Source organism: Lichenostomus cassidix, chromosome 2 (genome assembly GCF_008360975.1).
Source record: "Lichenostomus cassidix isolate B80296 chromosome 2, HeHo_3.0, whole genome shotgun sequence".
Classification (NCBI taxonomy): Eukaryota; Metazoa; Chordata; class Aves; order Passeriformes; family Meliphagidae; genus Lichenostomus; species Lichenostomus cassidix.
In genome coordinates this window covers 123,668,519-123,691,676 of record NC_139482.1, presented here as the reverse complement: position 1 = coordinate 123,691,676, position 23,158 = coordinate 123,668,519, and the positions used below count along the sequence as shown (strand labels likewise).

Genomic DNA, 23,158 nt, shown 5'->3' with positions numbered 1-23,158 from the left:
TCTCATCTGTTTTGAGGGAAGTTAGCAGTTTCTGCACCTTAACCCTTTGCTAAGCCTTCAAAAGCACTCATCAATGTTTTCCCAGCTTTCAACACAATATTCATGGAGACCTTTCCCCTTTTTAGCCCTTTTAGGCTCTTCATGGAGACCTTCAAGGCTTGCTGATTCACACTCAGCCCTTCTTTGAGGATCACCAGAGTGCTCTCCAAACAAAGCTTGTCCCCAGTTTGTTTCTGAGAGATAGGTATTGTATTTCCCTCTGCTGTATAAATAAGGAACCTGAGGAAGAAAGCAATTACATGATTCACCCTAATTGCACAATAAGTCACTTGATGCAGTCCTAGTGTTACTGCTGATCCCCTTGACTTGTCAGAAGGTTAAAATTAGATGATTTGCTGATCCAGTGAGACTTTTGCCTGTACAGTACAGGAACTTTATTTTGGGATATCTCAACTGGATTTCAAGTAGATTTAAATATCCTTGCTTATAAATTATTAGCTGCTTCTAGATTTATAATATTCTTTTCTTCTACCAGTTCCAACTGAACACACTAGGACACTTGCAGTAATATGGTGGAGAAATAAGCTTCTGCTCTGTGAATCCCATGTGGATTAATGCTTTTCATCTAGAAGAAACCACAGCTGCCAGAGATGTTTTATGGAAATGTTGAGGGTGACTATGAAATGCTGCTTGGTTGTTTGTTTAGCAGTTAATATGGGTTTGTCAAGCATTGCTCATCTGGCAAGTGCCTACTGAGAGAAGATTGCACACTGACCTTTCAAGATCTCATTCTTGGTTTGCATGTCCAAAAAATGATAGATAGATAGATAGATAGACAGACAGACAGACAGATGATAGATAGATAGACAGATAGATAGATGATAGATAGATAGACAGATAGATAGATGATAGAAAGAAGCAGCTTAGGAAACAATTACAACATGTGGAAAAACTACAGGACCTCTCCCCCCAAATTTTCTGTAGCTCTTTTCTAGGCATTCTGGTAAGCAGGTTATGGGGTGGATTGTTTGTGGTGTGATGGAATTTCCCCCTCATTCTGCAGGATAAATACACCTCTTACAGGAATGAGCAGAGGCAATAGGCAAGAGCTCTACCCTATTATGGCAGCTGCTTTGTACATTTAGAAAGTCTTGCCCTGAGAAGTTTATTTTTTGTGTGTGGATGTGCAGTATTAATTTAAAAATCTTGCAGCATAGCTTGTAGGATAATTGTAAACTCAACCAAAAAATCAGGAGCTTCCTCTTAGATTTGAATTTGGCAAGGGGACAATAACTTGCATTGGAAAAAGCAGATGAGAAAACTGTCTCATTCGGTGTAATCTTTTAGGAAAAAAAGAGTAAGATTCAGTGAGATATTTAGGTGAGATATTTTTGCTCCTGTTTAGGTGTGCAAAAGCAGCCCAGAAAAATAAGTTTCTTGTGGAGATAAATGTGGAGAACACCAGTCAGATCTGACTTAGCTGTTCCTACCTAAACAGGTAATTAAAAAATACATTAAGAATGCAGCAAAATTAATGGACAAAGTCATATATTATGAAAGAGCATTAAACAGTCAAAAACTGAGCTCAACTTTGCTATGAATTAACATGAGAAACAGAACACATGCAAATAATTACTTTTATCTACTTTTGCTGTCAGCCTGCTGTAGTTCACTACTGGCATCTTCTGCAAGACAAGTTTCAGATCTGAATCTAGAAAACCACAGAAAGACCAACATCTTTCACTTTTCAAATGACGTGAGTTACACAAGACTCATGATTATCCAAAGGTCACAGCACAAGATCTCTCAACAAAGAGCCTTCTATGTTCTGCTCTGGTGAAGCAGCTGTTGGCTCAGATTTCAGTTTATTCAGACATAATATGTGCTCTAGACAGATTCTCAGGCTACATAAATTAATGTCTCAACTACTTATCATTTTCCCCCATCATTTTTTTTCTCCTATTGTCTTGTTTATAAAATAAAATGCTTTGTGTTCATCCACAAGTGTCTGATCCAATACAGATCTGTTCTCAGGTTAGTGCTATTACAAATCTTTTCCAGAACTACTTGGTGTCACATAGGGAGATTTTTTTTTCCCTAGCTCAGTAAACTGAGTTGACTAAAATATTTTGCTGACAGCTTGCAAAGCCTTGGGAGCGGAAGGTTTTAACCTGGAAAGTGCATGGGTCTCCAACCCATATTTATCTATGAACTTCTGAAACTGCATTACAGCCATAAGAAGGCATCAGTTCAGATGGAACTTCCTGTGCCAAATAAACCCTCTCCTTGGTAAAGTTATTTTTTAAGATCCAAATCCTCAATAAATCAAAGTGATTAATTTTACATATGAACATCTTCAACAGCTTCAAAACCAACAGCTGCAATACCTCCCCACAGGCATGTCCCACATGTTCCCACCTAAACCAAAGTAGCACTGACATTACCTCACAGTGACAGACATGCTCTGAACCCTCACAGGGGCTGAGAGACAGTTCAGTGTCCTCAGTGTGTTGCAATGACATCCAGCTTGCAGCCTGTCACTGCAAGGCACAGTTCACTGAATCAGTATTAAACTTCTTGAAAATGGGTACTTTTAACTGATTTAAAGCTTTGAAATTGGCCTTAGCTCTTTGCCCTGGCATGAGTGCATAGAGAAGGGGCTGGTGAACTGCTGCATGAAGATCTGCTTCTGAGCTCCTGCATCAGTCCAGAGCAGGGAATAAAGCTGGGTACCGAGGTGGCCAAACACAGGGGAAGGGAAGAAAACAGACAAAAGCCAGAAAAGCAGTCTAGAAGGTGAGCTAGTATTTAAATCAGAGCATTTTAGTGCTGAAAAAGTGGCGATTTGTGGGAGTGGGAACAGTGGGAGGGTTCCCCCTTGGTTTTTGAGCAGCACTTCCAGGCAGGCCTTTTCCTCCAGCACGAGCAATAGGAGTGAAATCAGGTCCTGTGAGAAAACTGCAGCCTTTCCAGCCTGCTGGAGTTTCTGCCGTACACTGAACCCAGAGCTCCTCCTGGAGGTCCACAGAGTCCCAGCCCTGCCACTGATGGAGCTCACCACTGCTGCTGGGAAGCAAAGCAGCTGCACCAGGCACTCTAACATCCCATAAACACACAGGGTACATACAATAGGTAGGTATAAGGTAATACAACAACCCTACACATGCCTATACACCCGCAGTCCTAGCTGAGTGTGGTTAGTTCAGCAGCTGCACCAAGGTCCCTTTAGTAAGCTGAGTTCGAAAGTAAAGCTAAGATATCTGGATATATTTATAAATTAAATATATCTGAACACTCACTTTACTCCTGAAGTGGATGTTTAATTTTTTGAGAAAAGCATGCTAAGCCCAGGGTAGAGTTGTGGTGTCTTGTGTAAATCCTCCCCATAAGACTTACATGGTGAAAGCTGTTGTCACAGCAATGGGAATGGGAGTTATTGACACTCATCACCTCCATGGGAGCAAACCACCAGCTCACACCATTGGCCTCCCACCTATTTTATTAAATTTAGCTCAAATTGCAGATCCTCAACCTGCCTTTCAGTCCTAGGAGAATCAGATGCCTGCCTTTGAGAAAGCCAGCTGAGGGGCACCTACCCTGCCCTGCTGCCCTAGAAACAGCCTGGGCGGCAGTGGCTGCTGAGACAGCACAGGCTGTGAGGGGCTGGGTGAGGGGCAAGCCCAAACTCCCCAAGATGGCATTTGCCCAAAGCATGTCTTGGTAAAGAGGAAGACGACAATCAACTGTAGTAAACACCAACCAGGGAATTATCATGAGACTTGTTGCAGGGGGAAAAGCCAGCCAAGCAGACATAAAGGCAAAAGACAAAAACACAAGGAAATGTAGTGTGCAGGAGAGGAGGGAAGCAGGGCAGCAGAGGGGCGAATGTGACCCTGCCAGACACAGCCATCCCAGGTATACAAGGCTGTTCAGAAATTTCTAGGCCTATATTAATATTTCATAACTATATCATCTAGTTTTATCTGCAGATACAGATCCTAAGTGTACAGTTCAGTGGTGACCACATAATTACACGCTGATAACAAAAGAATAAACCACTTAAACTATTATCAAAGTCACATCAACCAGCTATATTTGTCCTGCAATAAACACCTGACTGAACAGGGCTATGAAGGTGGGTCATGCCACAGTCTCTGCAATAGGGACAGATGCAAGAAAATATGACAGCTACGTAAGATTATACTACTTGTAATTTCTCAAAATGCTCAAAATAATCCCTGCTGCTAAATAATATTTGAGACTAAAGTTTACTCACGTTTCTTTAAAAAATACATCATTAATATAAGCTCTACATCATGAAAAATGGTGAGATTTTCTAAATATTTCCCACACACACTCACCCTGTCCTTCTACCCCACACCGCTATAGATACAGCCAGCATGTGTTTGTACCACAGCAGTTCCTTGGCATTTGGTGACAAAGCCTTTAGCAGCAAAGACAAGCTGCCCAAGCAATTCAGATCTTTCCACACCAGATAATGAATGGTGGTCCTCAATCACTGCTCCAGCACTTCATACAGACATGTGAATATAAGTGTGTGTACATAAAAGGTGAGACACCATGCACACACACACAGACTTAAAGAGATTCTAATAAGATGAATGAAAAAATGCATTTTATATTTGCCTCGCTTCATCCTTATCTATTGTATTTTTTTTTTCATTTTTAAAAGACCTGATCATTCTTCCCTTCAAATAAGGCCTGGAAAGTGAAAAACACATATTTCTGAAACAGTGATGAGATCTTTGGGTCACAGGGGAGGAGAGGGAGGTATTTTGGATATATTAAAATAAAAGAATCTCTTGCAACAGAATGGTTAAGTGTGAAGGAACACAGCTTACACTGGGGTGGGGTTTTTTGTTAGTTGTTTTTTTAAACCAAATCAACTTCAAAGAATTCTTGCATTCTAATTTGCTGCTGAAAGATTAATACATCAAAAAATGTTTCAAAATATTGTCACATCCTTTAAAAGAGTACTATATCCTAATGACAGTGTAAGGAGGGTACTTACAGTTCTGCCTGATAGGAAAAGAAATTTAGTACAATCATGTAACACAAACATTACACTAATGTATTTATTTACAGTGTGCATCTATATACATTGATGAATTATTTTTATTTTTTTAATATATTTTCCTTTTTAAAGTTATCCAAGTTAAAAATATCCAAGCCTGTTAGGAAAAAAAACTAATTTCAGAATAAATAAGCAACAAGAAAGTAAGTCAGTTATAGTACACCATCTGCTGCCACAGTCCTCCTGTAAAACGTTCCATTTAATAGGGTACATTTACAGTAACACGTTGACACTATTCACTCTTGACTGCTTACATACTAAACAAATACCATCTTGGCATGAAGAGAGACATATGTTGAAAAAAGAAAGAGCCATTTGTCCCAGTGATATCTGAATTTACACAGGAAAGAGCCACTCCCCCAGCTGATTTAAATCCCTACAACCTGTTTCCCTTTGAAGAAAACCAATACCCCAAACAAACACAGCAACAAGCACTCCAGTAATGGAGGTCCATGGTGAATTTTGGTATGTATACTATAATATTTCTGAGTACAGCTTCACCAACCACACATCCTGGCCTGTGAACTGGTACATGAATCTGTCCTTCAGGATCACCAGCCACAACATACAAGCTTTCAGAGCAGCTCACCCAAATATCCAGTTTCATTTTTTCACCTTTTGCAAATTCTGTTCCTAAAGTGCTTGGTCTGAGATCAATAAGCTGAAGACACCTGAAGCTTCCCAGGATAAACACTTGTCCAAAACATTGCTGGAGGTCAGCAGTCAAATGCTGGTTTGCAGAGAAGACCTTCTATAGGATTCTTTTCTCTCCTGTGAGGGGTATTCACATGGAAAGTTCTTACACAAAAACAGCAGGCATACATTTTCCAAAGCAGATTGAAAGTCACTTTAGTTTCCAAATGGAAGCTTAGAGACCTATTAGGTTGTAGAGCACTTCAAATTTGCCAAGTGCTACATAAGAGCCAAGCATTGTTAAGCTACTAATTTGACCAAGAACAGAGGCTAGAAGCCAGCTTTTCCAAGCTAACCATGGGACTGTGTTGTCATGGCCTCATATTTAGAAATTCCAAAAGTGTTGACAAGCACACTGCCAGCCTTGCACAGTCATGCAACCAGTGTGTGCTAATATGTTCTGTACCCAGTTCAGAGACTTGCAAAAATTGCTCACCTTAAACACAGGATTCAAGCCAGAAGAATTAGCAAATGGATTCAAAATAATTTAGAATATTTGCTATTTTACTAAATATTCCTGCTTTCAGCAAGCATCTTGTCCTGAATTTCAGCAAGCATTAAAACCAAGTAGTATTTTGCTAATATTTGGTTTCCTACTCCTTCAGAGTTCAAAATGTATTTTTAAATCTAAGGCATTTCTTTCTTTTTTTTTTCTGTTTTATTTTGTATTTAAAACAATAATTTAATAATTCCAGATTTTCTCTATACTCAACAAAGAGGGACATTTTTCTTGGTACCTCCAAATTTTAGGACAGAATTAACAAACTTCGTTTTTTCCAGTAAGAAATTTATCTGAAGTAAAGTGGCAAGGCTTGATTCAACTGTCATACAGATACAAACCAAAAGCAATTCCTCCACAGAGAATGAAAGATCTGAAAGAGTCAATGTCTCCACAGGGTTTATATGCTTTGGGTTTCATCCATGCGGCTCAACTTGAAATGTTCTGAACATGCCTTTAGAATAGAAACATGTATTTGCTTATGCTTAACCTAAAATCCATTAAGCTCAAGGCTATGGTAGCATGTCGAAGCTGAACACCCAGCAAATCACAGGCTAAGGCCTGCAGGAGAAAGGGTCAGTCTTCTGTTGCTGTAGATCTACAGAAACCAAGTCTCCCACTATTCCCCAGGTGGTTCAATCATCACTAAATTTAAATTAATTTGAAAACAAGAAACCTAATTACGGTCTCTGCTTCCTACACCCCAAAGAACTCCACAGTGTTTTACTATTTCCTTGTGATTGACAGCAGGTTACTAGCATAGAGCTTAAGTCTTATTTAATAAACTCTGTTAGTACAAAGCAGCCTATTTAAGGTTTGGTTTGTATTTGAACAGCAATTTCTCCATATATGTAGTAGTTTAGCACTCAAGAGTGGCATTTGTTCCTTAGGCGAAAAAGCCACCAGTTGGACAGTAACACGCCAACTTTACAAGTAATGCAGAATCAGTTTTTAACCAGGGTTAAAAAGGCACTGCAAATGAAACACACCCTGGTATTATTTTCATTTGCAAACTGAGTAAGAGAAAAAGAACCAAATGCTCAGAAATGGTAACTACTTTTAAATTGTGTAATTAAAAATGTATTGCTAATTCCTTTGAGGATGAGTATTATCATAGTAAGATTCAGCCTAGAAAGACAAGGTAGAGGAGAAGAACCCAGGAAGGTTAAATCTCTTCTGAATTTTTGACAGGGTTAATGGCAGTCAGTATTGTTCGGCAGGAATCCATAAGAACTTAGACACTCACTTTCCTTGATCACTGTAATTCTGTAAACAAGTCAGAAACAGTCCAAAATATAATTCAAGCTGACCTTTGGAAGTGCATGGGATATTTTGGCCAAAGTTAAAAAAAAGACAAATAACCTATCCCACTTCAAAAAGACTACAGAAGAGTTTCCTTTTAATATCTAGGACACCATAAGTTGCTCCAGGCAGACTGTTTGAATCTTCATGCCCAAATGAATAGTTACTAGCTCTTGGGCTCAAAGGAACTTGCAAGTCAGGACATGTACTAAGCTGTTTTGCTAATATTCAAACAGTCTGAACTAAATAGCCCTCTAGTTATAGGGCCCTGATGATTTATTTAACTTTCTCATTTCACAAATCAATCCAGCTTTGAGCGCAAGTGAGGCACACAGGTTTTACAAACCAACAGATACAGTAAGATAGTACCTAATAAAAACAGATACTAACATTAAAACAAATCTCTTGACAAGGCTGAAAAAAAATGATGCTTGAAGGTTTATGCAAGTACATTTTTTTGTTTGCTGGTTTTTAAGCTAGTTTTGTAATATGGCAGTAACACTAGTCTTAGCAAGAATTGCCATAAAAAACCCAGTCTGTATGAAATGTAACCACACTAAATCAGTAGTTATAAAACATCACTACAGCTCTTCCCATGTGCACTATAATGTTTGGCGTTACAAAAAGACCATGCTCTTATGAAGCCCAGGCAGCCAGCTTCTTCATTTCATCTTCATCCTCCGCTCTCTTCCTGGTCGATGCTGCAGACAAAGAGACAATAACGATCAACTAATGTAACAGTCAGAACCATTCTATCTGTTAGCACGAGGACTTGCTTTTCAGATCGAAGATTGCAGACCAATTTACTGAGTATGAAGCTCATAAGAGATGCAACTATTTTCCCCCATCATTAATTCCCATCGAACCCTAAAGTTCACAATATAGGTCTGATGCAATTCCTTCTGAAAGACTCACACAGAAAAAACATTTCATTTCTAAAGGTTGTCACAGCCAGAAAAAGCCCACAAGAGTGCTGTCAGTTCTCTCACCACAATGTAAACAGGGAAAAGTGACCTACCCTGGCCATTCTGCTACCTTTCTGCTACCTTTCCTTTCCTAAATAGTGCTGAGAGGTTCTGCACATGCAAGTCCAGTCTCTGAATGAACTCACCCCGTTTTAATGGGTGGTGTCATTAAAACAGAGAAAGAAATTCCTGAACTTTTTTGCTCAGGTGGCATCAGTTAACTGCTGTGTCCACAGCAATAGCAATTCCCAGCTTTGTATCAGGTCCTGCACACACTTCGTCCCTTTCTACCCAAATCTCCTATCACACATCATCTTCATTCACCAAACTAAAACCTCACTGAAATTGTCATTTGCTGCCCTACAGCCCAGCTTCAGCCTCAGGCTGCCTCCTCCATCTGTGGGCTGTGCATGCCAGGACTGGCATCCCTCCAGACGCCAATGAAACATTGTTACTGGGTGCAATACCTGTGTATGCATGTTTACAGCAGCCAGCTGCGGCAGCCGCAGGGCCAGGAGCCACCGCTTTGAGGGGTCAGCAACTACCACCTTCAGGGACCAAGGGTGGGAGAAGGACATGAGAGACCACAGCTTCAGTCCCTAGCCTGCAAGTGTCACTGGTTCACTGTGTGACTGGGGAAGGTCACTGTGCCTTGCTCCATTGCAGTTTCCTCATCTGCAAAATCAGGAGGGCAACATGCACCTCCAAGTAGAAGCATGATAGACCCATTAACTGTTCTGACTTTGCTGTTGCTGAGTAACAGTAAGCAGTGCATTTCAGAAAACATAAGCCAGCTTTGAACAGCCTTTAACTGTATAATTGTAACCAGCTCATTTTGCCTGAAGCAGCCATACAGACGGATGAAGTAGAAAATTTAAATAGTGAGAAGCACATGGATATGGTCTGGGTTTAATAAAAATGTCAACTGGCACAGCTGGATCTGGAAGACAATGTATGAACTAATCATAAATGGCCAGACTGAATTTTCAGTTTTTCTAAATCCCTTTTTTTTTTAAACTAGCTGTTCTGCAATTGACTTCAGTAGATGAGGCCATAGTCTCAGCTTGAACATTTTAAACTGCTTCTCAGGATTTAAGTGCCATCTGCCAAAACACATATAATAGTATCTGATTCTGCCCTAGGTAACCTGCTCTGCAACAGAAACCATAAACAACCTGTATCACATGTGTGTGTCCTTACCATCAAGTATTTATAACCTTTTACTAATGTCAGTACACAGTAAGTCTTTCAACTGACAATGAAAAGTGTAGTAGAAGTTGACTGCTTCTGGCTTAATTCAAAATGAACAGGCCAGAATTATAAAAAAGTAAAAGTACAGCTTAATACCAGGAATAAGCCTGTTCAGTATAAAGAAAGCAAAGGAATGAAAATATGTCTTCAAATATGCACTTCCTGCTGCCTCCTTCACTTCTAATTAAAATATCAGTGGAAAATATCAAACCACTGCCCTGCAAAGCTGGATCTTTATGACGTAAACATTTTGAATCTAGGTCAGACTCTAATTGAAAGAGACTAAGGATTTAATTGCCAAAAAGAAAAAAAAAAAAAAAGGCTTCCCATTCCTCAGTGATCTCACTACATTTCAGTAGGAGATTCATCAGTGTATGTGCAAGGTCAAGTTCCCTGAGTTTGTCTCCCCAAATCTACAGAGAATTTGGTCCTAAATGCTTTCATAGAGCAAAATGGAATTCCACTCTGCTTTTTCTCTTAAGCAGATACAAAAATAGGAAAAGGAATTTATAACATTTTTTAAATTAACAGAGTTAAATGCATATCTGAAGCCCTCTCTTCCTCTCCCCTTTCTCACAACATGGCTTAATCATGAGAAATGTACAATGGCAAGCAGGCATTTTACCAGGGTGAGAAGGCAGCGATGTGGATGGAACACTTGGCAACCTGACATCTCTCATTCCCTTGTTCAGTTCTTCCTGCTCCAGTTCTTCTAATTCTGCCATCAACTCATCCTAAATTCAAGGAAAACATTATTTACAAATACTGACAGTGATCACATGCAAGGGTACATTTAACCACCATGAAGCAAAGTACTACTGAAAAAACAGTTTACACCTGAAAGGACATATCAGGAAACAGTACATTAAAAGTGTGATTTTTACTAAGTATGGGCAATAACAGTAAAACTTATTTGAACATGGAAAATAGGACAATGGAAGTTAGAAACAGGACAAGGAATAAAATTGGAAAAAAAACTAACAGCAGTACAATACATGTCTAAAAGGCAAACACGGGAGTAAAAAGCCTCTCTGCTGTCCTCAGGTTTGTTCCAAATCTACGCCTGTACTCTTCAATGGATTCTAACTTTAATGTGCAATTTTTCCCATTTTCAAAACCAAACACCTTCCACTGACTATAAGGCAGACTGTCATTAAACATTATGCCTCAGCCCTATCACATAAGTCCAGGATTATATGTGATTTCAAAGCAGAACTGGAATCAAAACTGTCCTCCTGGGTCCTGCTATTCACTCTTGAAGCATGCAGCACTCCTGGCCTTTTAGGGGCAGAAGCTGATTTGGACAGATGACCTAATCCACTCGTACAATGCTAAAAATTAAAAGGCTGTACACTTTTTTAAAAAGCAAAGAACTTATTCCTTGGCTGAAGTTTCCCAAAGAAAGGAAGCTAAATGTCACATATTTGTAGAGAAGTGGACCTTTGCCACATCGATAAAATGGTTTAAAAAGAAACAATGGGCAAACACTGCTGGAGAGGGGCAGGGGAAGTGTCAAAAAAGTAGCAAAGTAAGAGCTGCTACCTATTGAAGTGGGCTTTGCCTACACATTTGTACTTTATCACCAATGCAGAAGTTAAAACAATAGTTGCATAACCAGCAGAGGACTTCACACCCAGATTTACTTTCTCATGGCTTTGTAATTTAAGGAAAATATACACTGTGGCAAAGCAGGGAGAAAAGAACCCTTATGTTTGTGCCTATCTGGAGTGAGAGAAATCACATGCTTCCATGGTCTCCTTACACCCATGGCACACATGTGACAAGAAAATGCATCCAAGTGCATGGAAAAAACATTCTTAAAAAAAAAAAAAGAAATACTACCCTCCAACATAAACCACCTTATATCTCAGCAGTTAAGCCATTGATTCTAGCACTCTGTAGCTGCGGTGGTCTGCAAACCAGGTTCCCCACTTACTGCCCAAGTGCTGTAAGTATTAGGCTCCTATGCAAAAGCTGGTACAATGATGCCCCAAATGACAGTGGCTTATTTCCCAAATAGGAACAAAGCACATCAGCTTCAACTAGTTTCTCTTAGGAACTGTCAGGTCAATCTACAACATGCTTACAAAGTCTAGACTCCAAAAAGTTAAGCACTGAAGAAAAGTAAGATACTGCACAGCTGTTTGGGATGGCAGTATGTTTTTCAATTGTTTGAAGCTCAGTTTACACTGAGCCAAATCCATTCTTTGTGCCAGTAATGACTAACCGTTTCTTGGAAAGTCTGTTTACACTTGAAGTGGAAAGACAGGAAAGTAGGTAATGGGAACAAAATAGAAAGAACCATTCTTAATTTCAACAAATTAGAACTGTTGAATGAAGCCTCCTCTTCATCCCAATCAAATAAATATGTGCAATATAATGTTTATATTTTTGTTTGTTGTCCATTTGGGCACATAAAAACAAATTAGTTGGGGACAGAGTGAATTGTGTGAGTATTCAGAACATTCTTCAAATGATCCTTGGTGCTTGAACATTGAAAATAGGACAACAGAAGTTAGAAACAGGACAAGGAATAAAATTAGGAAAAAAAGAACAAAATCAGAAACAAAAAAAAAAATGAAAAACAAAACCAAAACCAAAACTGTTGTGGTACTGAGCTTGATACCCATCTCTGCATTTCAGAGATTACAAGAATTTTGAGTATCCTTGACCTTTGAGTCCTCAACCATAGCTGGATCAGAAATAAGTAATACCCTGCTTAGATATACAAAAACAAATCTAGGGGCACTGGATGAAAGATTCTGAAAATTTGTTGCAGTAAGTCCTAAATGGGGGATTCAGAAAAAAAAAGAGCTCTAGGATGAAACCCCATTGCCTCCAACAGGTATCACTTCTAGCTAACAGATCTACTTCTGTGGAAAAACTGGACAACAGGAAAAGGACCTGCATCTCTGAGCACCAAAAAAGACCTTAAAAAATGGTCCAAATATTCTGAATTATGAACAGCAGCCTGTTCATGACATAGGGAAATGCACTTAGTCAGATGGATGTCTATTTGGAGCACAAAAGATTATATGTTTCAGTGTCCACTTGGAGTAGAACAAATTACATGTTTTAGTGACCTCCTTCTTCCGTGGCTCAAATGAGAAAAATAACTACAGGAGTGCAGCTAAAAATGCTTTTCTTAAAATTTATACAAAAATGAAAATAATTTTTATATTTTTACATGTAGAGATTTCTATTTTGTACATCATATTTTTTATATATTTTTAATTTAATTTTTATATTTATATTAAAATTATACAATTGTCCTAAATAGGGTATACTAGAACCAAGGAATTTCACATCCACACTTTTTGAGAAACAAACCACTGCCCTGCAAAATAACTATGGAGTTAAAACTCACAGGCCTGAAGCACTAACCTCATCAAACTCATCAGCAAAGCCGGCCCGGTTTGAGATAGCGTCTGAAATTTCCTGGGCAACATCTTGCTGTTCAGTGATATCTTGCATCAAATCATCAATTTTGTTCAAATCCCTGGCAAAGTAACATGGAAACATTTTTTTTAAAGATATATAATTCAAATCCAACAGAACAGGCTCAGTTGAACAGACCCTATTTTCTTTTTATGCCCATGACTCCATAAACAGCAGAATTCACAGGGAATAATGTTCCTCCCTACACCCAATCCAACTTCTTCTACATTGGGATTATAAAAGGTTAAACAGCAGCAAACTGCACAGTCCAACTGTGTCTCTCCCTCTCTGTGCTCCTCATACCTGTGCCAGCCAGTCAGACCCCTTTAGCTGATCCCCAAAGTCAGCATCTTTATAGGCCTTTTGGTACTTCAAGGGGGGTTACAAGAAAGATGGGGATAAACATTTTCATGGCTTGTTACAAAGGACAGAGGGTAATAGCTCTGACCTAAAGGAAGAAGCTCTTTACAAGGAGGGTGGGGAAACACTGGCACAGGTTGCCCAGAGATGGTGAATGTGCCAATCACTAGAAACATCCAAGGTTAGGTTGGACAGACTCTGAGCAACCTGATCTAGTTGAAGATGTTCCCATTCACTGCAGAGTGTTTGGACAAGATTACCTTTAAAGGTGCCTTTGAACCCAAACTATTCTATGATTTTATGGATCTTTTTTGATGTTAAGCTTTCACCAGAAGTGGGGGGAACTTAACAGAATTGTACCCCATTTAAAGGTTTCCCCTTATTGTGAACTTCATTATTGTTTCAGTTCCTGTTTACTTCTCCCAGAACAACCGTTCTGATTTAACTCTGTTTATTCAGGCAGAAAAACACCCTTTGTAACAATATAGGACATATAAAAAAAAAAAGGGGTAATTTTTTTATCCATGCAGGTGGGGGTGGGGGAGTTCAAGTCTAATTAGTATTTTGACTCCCACAGTCCAGCTTATGGACTCTGAGGAAAAGAGTACACTTAGTTTCTACAACTAAATTTTCTTCCTGACACACCAAGGGCAGAGGCTATGCTCCACTGCCAAGATAGACTTTAAAAAACAGATCTCACTAGTGAAGTGAACTTCCTTCCAGATTTATTGTTAAGAAAATATATTTTTCTGCCAAATATAATACTACAGCCCCAACAGCATTCCTGACATTGGATGCCCAAACCAAAAATGAAGTCAAAATTACCTAACTTAATACAACAGTCTGTAGTGATGGAACAACCTGAAAGTGGTTAACAAGTTAAACTTGGAAGCTATTAAAAAACACTTACATATTTTCATGTACTTTTTTCATAGCTTGTGCAGCATAACCCATATTCTTGAGCACTTCTGTGTTGGTATGGGAATTTTCCAATGCCTCTCTCTGAAACTCAATAGTTGAAAGTGTCCCATCAATTTGATTCAACTGTTTCTCATATCTCTTTTTCCTCTTCAGTGCTTGTAAGGCAGCTGGAATGGGAAGAGGCAAAGTGCACTGTGTATTTTCACAGCAAATTCAAGGACAAGTAGTTCAGCACCAAGCTGACCTGCAGAATTTGTAATTCTCACCCTCCTACCTTACTATTAGGGAGACAAACTTTGACCACACCAGATCAGCAGCCTGTTAATCACCAACATGCTGTTGCACGAACATGCTGGGAAGCCTCTTTTAGATTAACTCCTTTTAACACCACAGGGAAAAGCAGCTTCTTCCTCCACTGTGGGAGATCTTGAACTCCATCCTGTGCACACAGGCAAAGCAGGGAAGATGGGAAGCAAAAAGAAAAACATCAGAGAGAAGTCAGAAAGGATGAAACAGAAGAAAGAAGAAAAGAAGAAGCTGCGAAACATAAGTAAAACCTAAGGAAGATAGTGTAAGATCTGTCATGATAGCCACAACTCCACCAATCATGCTTTCTACACTTTGTCCCAGCAGTAACTGAAGTGCAACAGAGAGCCCAAAACGGCCCAGCCAGACAGGTGCATTGGATCAGAGGAGGATTTGCATTTCTGCAGCTTTTAGCTCATCTATTTCTTACAATCACTTAGAATTGTGATCACTGTGTTTAAAGATCACTGTGATCTTTAAACCTTAGAATTTGAAAACATACAGAACTTTGTAGACACAGGCACAGTCAAATCCAGCTACACCCCATTATCTTTGTAAATCGTCAAGATTATTCTTTTATATTCACTAAGTTATGAGCAGCATACTTTGCCCAGAGTAAATCATTACCAGAATAAAGGCACGTGACAAGCAGGAGGAGAAAATGACTTTTTCTTGGCCTCAGGGTGTGGAACACACACAATCTTGCCACAAGCATTTCCTGATGACTGTCCTTTCCAAACTACCCATGTGCCAGGCAAAAAAAACCCACCAAATAAAACCAAGAGACTGAGTTAACCCATTGCTTGAGTTTTTTCAATGCTATTAACACCCCTGTCCCCTCCTGTGTCTCCTACACTTGGTTTTTTAAATAGATTCAGAGCCTATAAGCACCAGCAGCCCTGCAGCCCCCCAAACTCAACCAACAGCAGCATCCTATTCAAATAATTGCCCATGTGCAATAACACTGAACCTTGACACTGGGGTACATAACTTTGCAAATGAAATTAGGATTGCCCCAAGGAGGGAGCATAGATTTATGGTGTGTAACAACACACTAAAAAATTAATGCTTTGTTGACATATGCTTGAATCAACATGATCAAAACTGGTCATCATGAGCTACACAAGGACAGGCATTCACACAGGCCTCCACCACCTGCAGTAAGATGTTTCAGGACAGCAAACTGCAATCACAACGAATTAACCATGGTACTCAAATTCAAGATTTTCCTAGGTTTTGGGGGACGGTCCAAAGATCATGCCTATTCTGAAGAAGATGCACATACACCAGATGATGTCATATGCCCAGCAAATGTTAGGTGTTAACACACTAGCCACTTCCTTTCTTAGCTTCCATTGAATCAGATTTGATCCTGGATTGTTAGGTTAGGAAGCTAGAGTTTCCAGACAAATATGAGTCTGAAACTGTGCATAACACCAGCTGTGCCAGAGAGGACTGTAAAGCCCTGTGGACTGAATAGCACTAACAAGCTGATGCAGAAAGCAGCTGGAGCAAGCACCTAACCACGGGGCAGTATTTCTAGTCAGTGTTATTCAGAAATGGGACTCTGCAATGGTGCTGTTATTATTGGCTGCTCACAAATGGATTTCCTCAGTTACACACAAAGCAGTTGTTTTCAAAATCCTGAAGACAATTTAATTAAACCACACCCAAATAAAGAAAACATAGGAGAAGCTAAACTCTCTGTGACTTCACCTATTCATAAACAGCTTTTCCTAATTATTGTAGTGTAACATATTATCTTCCTTCTGTTTAGTTTTACCAGTGACTTACAGAACAAAGCACTTCATAGGCAATTCATACTCCTTCCTTATCAACCAAGCCATTATAAAAATCTCACCCCACAGTATATTATTTTCCTGATTTGTATTAAATGAATGCCCTTTATTCCAGAGTACTTTGCTATAATAGCTCCTATAGCTAATTTATGAGAATTTCCTCATTATTTGAAATTTATTTTTCTGTGTTTTACAGGTTATCAACAGCTTTTAATGCTTGCAATGTGCAGTAGAAAAGCACTTTAAAAGTTGTGTGCATCTCCTAAGGATTGAAATACTACTTCTTTATAATGCTACTGCATTCGAATTACCAAATTGGAGAAGAACGTAGCTATTAAAATATAATGAAATTGAGCAGAGAACACAAACTTACTTCAATGAAGATCTAAGACCCCATTTCAAAGACCTCAAAGGAAGTCAGCCTGGGGAGGATGAGTTTGAGCAGAGGTAGAGTCTGAGGAAGTAAGTGTAAATAACACCAATTCATTCAGGAAGAGGTGGAAGGCTTCTCCAGGAAAAAAAAAAAAAAAAAAAAGAACCAAAAAACCAAAAGCAGTCTCATACACTTTTTCTGTTGTGCTCCAAAGAAGCCAATTCAACTCCTAAATTTCATAATGGTCATAACAGCACTTGGCTGGGCTTTAGCACCTTTCCTGTACTCCTGAGTCCAGTAATCAGGATACAGCTCATAGATTAAGAACCAATGCTTTTAATAAGAGTTTTTATTTTATAGTCAAGGTGTCTGGAACAACTGAAAACTATGATGTCAGTTTAAGTTTGCATATTAATGAACTACTATTATTAACATATAGAAGGGCACCTTTCCAATATGACTACAATGATGACACTTATTAAGGAAGCAGAAATGAACAGCTGGGCAGTAGGAACCCTGGCCACACTGACTATCCAGATTTCAAAAGGAGAAACAGAACTAATGACATAGCAAGAGTTGTGGCACCCTCCTCAGGGTTTCATGACAGATCAGAATGAAAAGAGACAATGCAGTAGTAACACCTTTACCTGTCAAGCCCACCACCAATACCCATCAGTACAGAAATCACCAATGATCTCGTCTTCTGAAGCAGAAATAAAAGGTTTGGCTGGTAATCGTTATAATCCCCAAGAGGAAACTGGTGAAGTAGGAAAAGAGTGTTTCTTCAGAAGACGTAACACCACTGTGAAAATAACAGATATTCTTGGATACAGTTCACAAACCTCCACCTCAGGCCTGTAAGAGATTGATGGACTTCTGATCTCCCTTACACCAGGGACAACCAAAGGCAATGAATGATGCTGAGCCCATAAAAAACATAGGACCCCAATTAGGCTCATTATTAGCATTCATAATCCTTAAAGCCCTGTGGAGGAAGCCCCATGCAGTTACAACTGAGGAGCTAAATCAAGTACAATAATGCACTGGACCAGTTATAAGTATTCCAGTTCATGGCAAGACAGTTGAAACGTGGGCATGCAAGTAAGAGAACAATCACTGTAAGTCGCAGAACAAAGATATACTAAGGGCTTCCTTTTATGACCCTGACAGAAACCCTCACTCCCAACCTGTCCCACAGCTTGCAGTAGACATGACTGGCATGTCCATCATAACACACAACTACCACATCGTTGTTTGGCTTCAACAGCCTTGTGGTTACACCTGCCTCACTACAAAGGAATGCTACATGGCTACATAAGCCCTGCCCAAACTTAACACACAGCACATTTAGCAGCATCTCCTTGTGAAACCCTCCCTGTTATTCCAACTTTTGTCCTCATTAGTACCATGTGGTTCTTTATGCTTAAGATTTATTCCTCTTCTAGATGGCTTATCTTAACTTTATTCTTTTTCTTAAGTTTTGGGGTTTTTTTAGGATTTGTGAAAGACACCAGGAGGAAACAACACACATTCATGTGTATGTTATTTTCACAATTACAGGCATACTTCAGAAAACACATTTCCTTTTAAACAAAGTTCTCAAATACTCAGTATCATTTCCTGTTCTTCAAATTTTTCTGTATGTCCTTCAAAATAATGGAGAAGGAAGCCCAGTTTGTAGATGGAGCTGGCAACTATGCACTGGCTGAAACTGAGATACCCCCAAAAAGTACAGCAAGAGATATAAAAAAGAGTGTGTGCTGGAATGGAGAGAGATTAGAAAGTCAGTGCTAATAGTGAAAAATTATTGCTTCTCATGACATAACCTCTGCAGGAGGAATTTCAGCAAACAAAAAACCCTGAAGCAGTCTAGCTACAATCAGATTTTAATGGGGAATGCTGGAAATGTATCACCTCAAAAGTATAGCTAATTTCAGATTAGGTACAGGAACTGCAGAGAGACTCACTTCATAAAGGAAAAGCCATGAGTATTTCAGCGATGTTTCACATCCATTGCATAGCTAATGCATTACAGCTTTTAAATCAAGTTAAGCCTACTGATGTCACCTGAAACCCATTCAAGAGTCATATGAAGTCATGAGAAATTGCTGCTGCTTAAATCTTCTATCTCTTGTGTTGTACAACTGACTCAGGCTCATGCACCTAAAAATCAAATGAGATCATGCTAATTTGGTGCATTTTCTATCCCTAGATACATATTACTCCAGTTGCAGACAGTCCCATTTTAGTTTCCATAGGCTTCTACACAGATGCAATTAAGAAAAAAACCCCAAAACATATTAAAAATTACCAGTTATGTTCCTCTGAAACATTCACTATAACAAGGCAAGGTAGATTAAAACCTTTATTCTCTCATTTGTGTGTATTTTTGCCTAATGTTACAAGAGATGCTGGTTAGCACAGATTTTCTCTGAGCTATACAGTACAGTACACCAGCTAATATGCTGTTATATCAACAGTAAATCAACAGTAATTAAACTGTAAAGCAATTGACATATCAAATGAAGACATATTATTGGGGATTTAAGTTCACTGACTATCCCGCTAAATTCAGGTACTTTGGCACAGCAAGGTTAGTTTAGGTTGTTTCTCCTCTGACTGTACTTACAGTATCCTATTTTGGTTTTAGATCCATTTTTGGCATGAGCAAAAACTGCCACACTGCATGTTTTGCCTTACCCTTGCCTCTTCACTGTCCTTAACGGCTGGTCTCTGAGCAAATGACAAAATAAAATGCAGTTATTTTTAACCACGGTCAGCTCAACAATCCAGTTTGCAATATGACTCCATAAACAATTTCACAGATAAAAGTAGGGTAATTGCACATTGAGCACTGCAGTGGAAACAACAATGTGGTAGAAAAGCTTCAGATACCCAATGCTGCATGCCTGAAGCAGAAGGCCAACAAACACCTGAAACTACCATCAACCAGCTGATTTAAAGGAGAAGCAGATCCACCTTTTCCCAAGAACTTCTCATTCCTGTCTCTGCACCACACTCTCCTTTGCAGGTGCATGAGCACTCATGCAGCTATCAGGTCAACTGGGTAAGTGGAACTTAAACTATCCTGGATATAAAAAATAACCCAGACAAAGAAAACCACAATATTTACAACATCCAGCTTTCTGAAACACGCCCGTCAGGGAGCTCTGCTAAGGGAAAGGAAGGGAGCAGCACAAGGGCAGGAGCAAAGCAGGAAATGTTTCTTCTTTCTGCAAATGTGCCAGCTTATAGTCCAGGTTTGGGATGAAGCTCCAGAGCAGCATGTCTGGATTTAACCAGGAATTGATACAGTCATAGGAACCAGCCTGTTTTCTTGCACCAGCCCTGCAGCTTGGGTTTTTGCACAATGAATTCACCCCCAGAAGCCACCTGGTCACTTTGTCCCACAGCAAATCGGCTTCCAGCTGGATCACCTTCCAGAACTAGCTCACTATGACAGCACAGAGGTGCCAGTACCTGGACAAGAGACCAAGAGACACTCCAGTTGAAGGCAGGGGAGTAGAAAGTGTGGAAGTGGGACAACCCTGACAGCTCCCATGCTCCAGAGCAGCTGGCTCAGTTGTGGTGCTCAGCTGGCTTTACTCCCTTTGAATGTGCCTTCAAATCTGTCCCATCCTGACCCATGATTTTAAATCCATTCTAATTAAAAGCTAGCTTAGTTAAACTGTCTTTTGCTAATAATCATTAAATGCTAAAGAATTACAAATATAGGGCTAACTAAAACACCTCTAACATGACACTCCTCACAACTTCTAAGTTACATGGCATTATTTCTTAAATTATTGAGTAACAGAAAGAGCAGGCAAAATACTGACTCTCTTGTTACATTACAAATATTTAATTCAAAACGTCCTTTTTCTGTTTTGAAGCATTTAAAGAAAAATACAGCTCAGAGTAGACAAACAGGTCTCCATGCGACTTCAGGAAGTAATTAACTTGTTTCTCTGAGACCTGTATATCCCCAAGACACTGGCTACCATCATTTGCTTCCCAGGGATGACATTAGCATACACAGGAGCCAGACCTTATAATCACTTAGCATCCTCTCCTTTGTAGCTAACAGCATCCCCAACTAGTAGTTACTAATGCTCTAAGCTATCATTCTTTTTTTGGTTGCACATATACTTCTTACATGATTTGGACAAATCATTGCATCATTTTGTTCCTCAGTTGTCAGCAATGGGGATAATGTGCATTTATTCATGAATATACAGAAGATCCTCACATCCTTTATTTCCATTGCCACCGGCCCAGCCATTACTGAGCCCCCAAACAGCAATTCCCTCCCCACACTGAACAGCAGCACTTTGCCCTCTATGTATCTAGCCAGTACCTGCATCGACTGTGGTGCAAAGCACGAACAGGAGCATCGCACAGGAAACCACAGACAGTACATTTGTGAGGAATAACAAATTCCCATCCCGCTACATGAAGCCACAGTTCATTAAACACTAATGGAAGCCGAAGACCCAAAACCACCATCCCGCCTCGCGTGCGGTGACACTTGCTCGGAGCTAATCACCCTGCACACCTGCGGAGCCAGGTGACCCGGCCCAGCCACAGCCCGGCGAGCCCGGCGTCCCCCCAGCACCCAGGGCGCTCCAGCCCCGGCATTTAGCCTGCGGGGCCCGCACTCACCTCGCTTGTTCTTGGTGCCGTGCTGCCGGGCTATCGCCAGCTCCCGCTCGATCCGCGTCTCCAGGTACTCCTGCTTCTTGCTGAGCATCTCCTCCGTCTCTCGCAGCCGGGCCAGCGCCTCCTGCGGCGAGGGACCCCCGCGGCCCTTGGAGGCGGCCGAGCCGCCCCCCTTGAAGAACTTGGAGATCTTGCTCATGGCGGCGATCCCGGCTCGGCACCCGCCGCCCGAAAGGTCTGGCTAGCCCGGTCCGCAGGAGCCTCCCCGCCCGGCACGCACCGTCACAGCACTCGCTGAGCTCACGGGCGGCGGCACCGCACCTGGCGGCGGGGCGGGACCGGGGGCGGCTCCGGGGAGGCCGAGCTGCCGCCGCTCTCCGCCAGCGCCGGGAGGAGTCGATGAGCTCGGCGGGGCAGCCGCAGGGTTCCGGGCCGGGCAGGCGCTGCGGAGACGGCTGCCGAGTTTGTGCTTTCCCCCTCTACTTTTTCCCCATGTCATAGAATCAGACAGAATGCACAGAATGCACAGTGGGTCACCTGGTCCAACCTCCCTGCTCAAGCAGAATCCTCCCAGGATCGCATCCAGGCGGTCCTTCAATATCTCCAGAGAGGGAGATTCCACAACCTCTCTGGGCAACCTGTTCGAGTGCGTGGTTACCCACACAGTAAAAAAGTTCTTTCTCATATTCAGGTGGAAATTCCTGTGCATCAGCTTCTGCTTGGCACGACTGAGAAGAGCCTGTCCCCAGCCTCTTGGCACCCTCCCCTCAGACGCCTACAGACATTGCTGAGGCCACCTCTCAGTCGTTTCTTCTCAAGGCTGAAGAGGCTCAACTCTCTCTGTCTCTCCTCCGAAGAGCGATGTTCCAGACCCTTGATCAGTTTTGTAGCTCTCTGCTGGATCCGCTCCAGGAGCTCAGTGTCTCTCTCGTCCTGAGAAGCTCAGAACTGGAGACATGCCGCAGGAAGGTGTTTTGGGAGGGCATCACCCTCGGGCACAGGCGTGCGCGCGGGTCAGGGCTGGGAAAGTAACACTAAATTCTGAAGGAACGTGGCTTTTTTATAAAAGCGGTGGGTGCGCCAAGGAAACCGCAGCGGCATCAACAGGTTACAGGGTGCACGAAGTGCTTCGGGAAACCTCCACACTGTCTGCGGGGACCGGCTCTGCACCGAGGGACGACGCAAATAGAGACACAAATAAGACACAAAACATGCCCTTTCCCCCCCTGTAACAGCCCAGGAGCACCAGCCGCGGCTCTGGGCCCGCTGAAGTCTGAGGCGTCTCTTGGGCCGTCAAGGGCTAGTCAGAGCATAGCCGACATAGCTGAGCCCGGTGTTGCAATGGCTCCCGCGAGCGCCCCGGCACCTCCGAGCCGGCGGGGCGGGGGCGGGCTCGGGCTCGGGCCCCGGCCCAGCCCGGCCCAGGCGGGTCCCCTCCGCCTCCGGCCCTGCCCGCCCCGGGGCGGACCCCGCCGGCCCCTCAGCAGCGCAGCCCCG

At 41.4% G+C, this 23,158-nt stretch overlaps 1 protein-coding gene across 1 annotated transcript; it reads right to left on the bottom strand.

Moving 5' to 3' along the window:
• Positions 1–5,082: 5,082 nt before the first annotated feature.
• On the bottom strand, positions 5,083–22,983 carry CHMP4C (charged multivesicular body protein 4C). The gene is made up of 5 exons (XM_085053107.1): positions 21,665–22,983; positions 14,514–14,691; positions 13,190–13,304; positions 10,431–10,539; positions 5,083–8,290 (listed from the first exon to the last, which is right to left on the bottom strand). The coding sequence occupies exons 1-5, from the start codon at positions 21,858–21,860 to the stop codon at positions 8,226–8,228; spliced, it is 663 nt and encodes a 220-aa protein (XP_084909233.1). The 5' UTR covers positions 21,861–22,983; the 3' UTR covers positions 5,083–8,225.
• Positions 22,984–23,158: the final 175 nt, after the last annotated feature.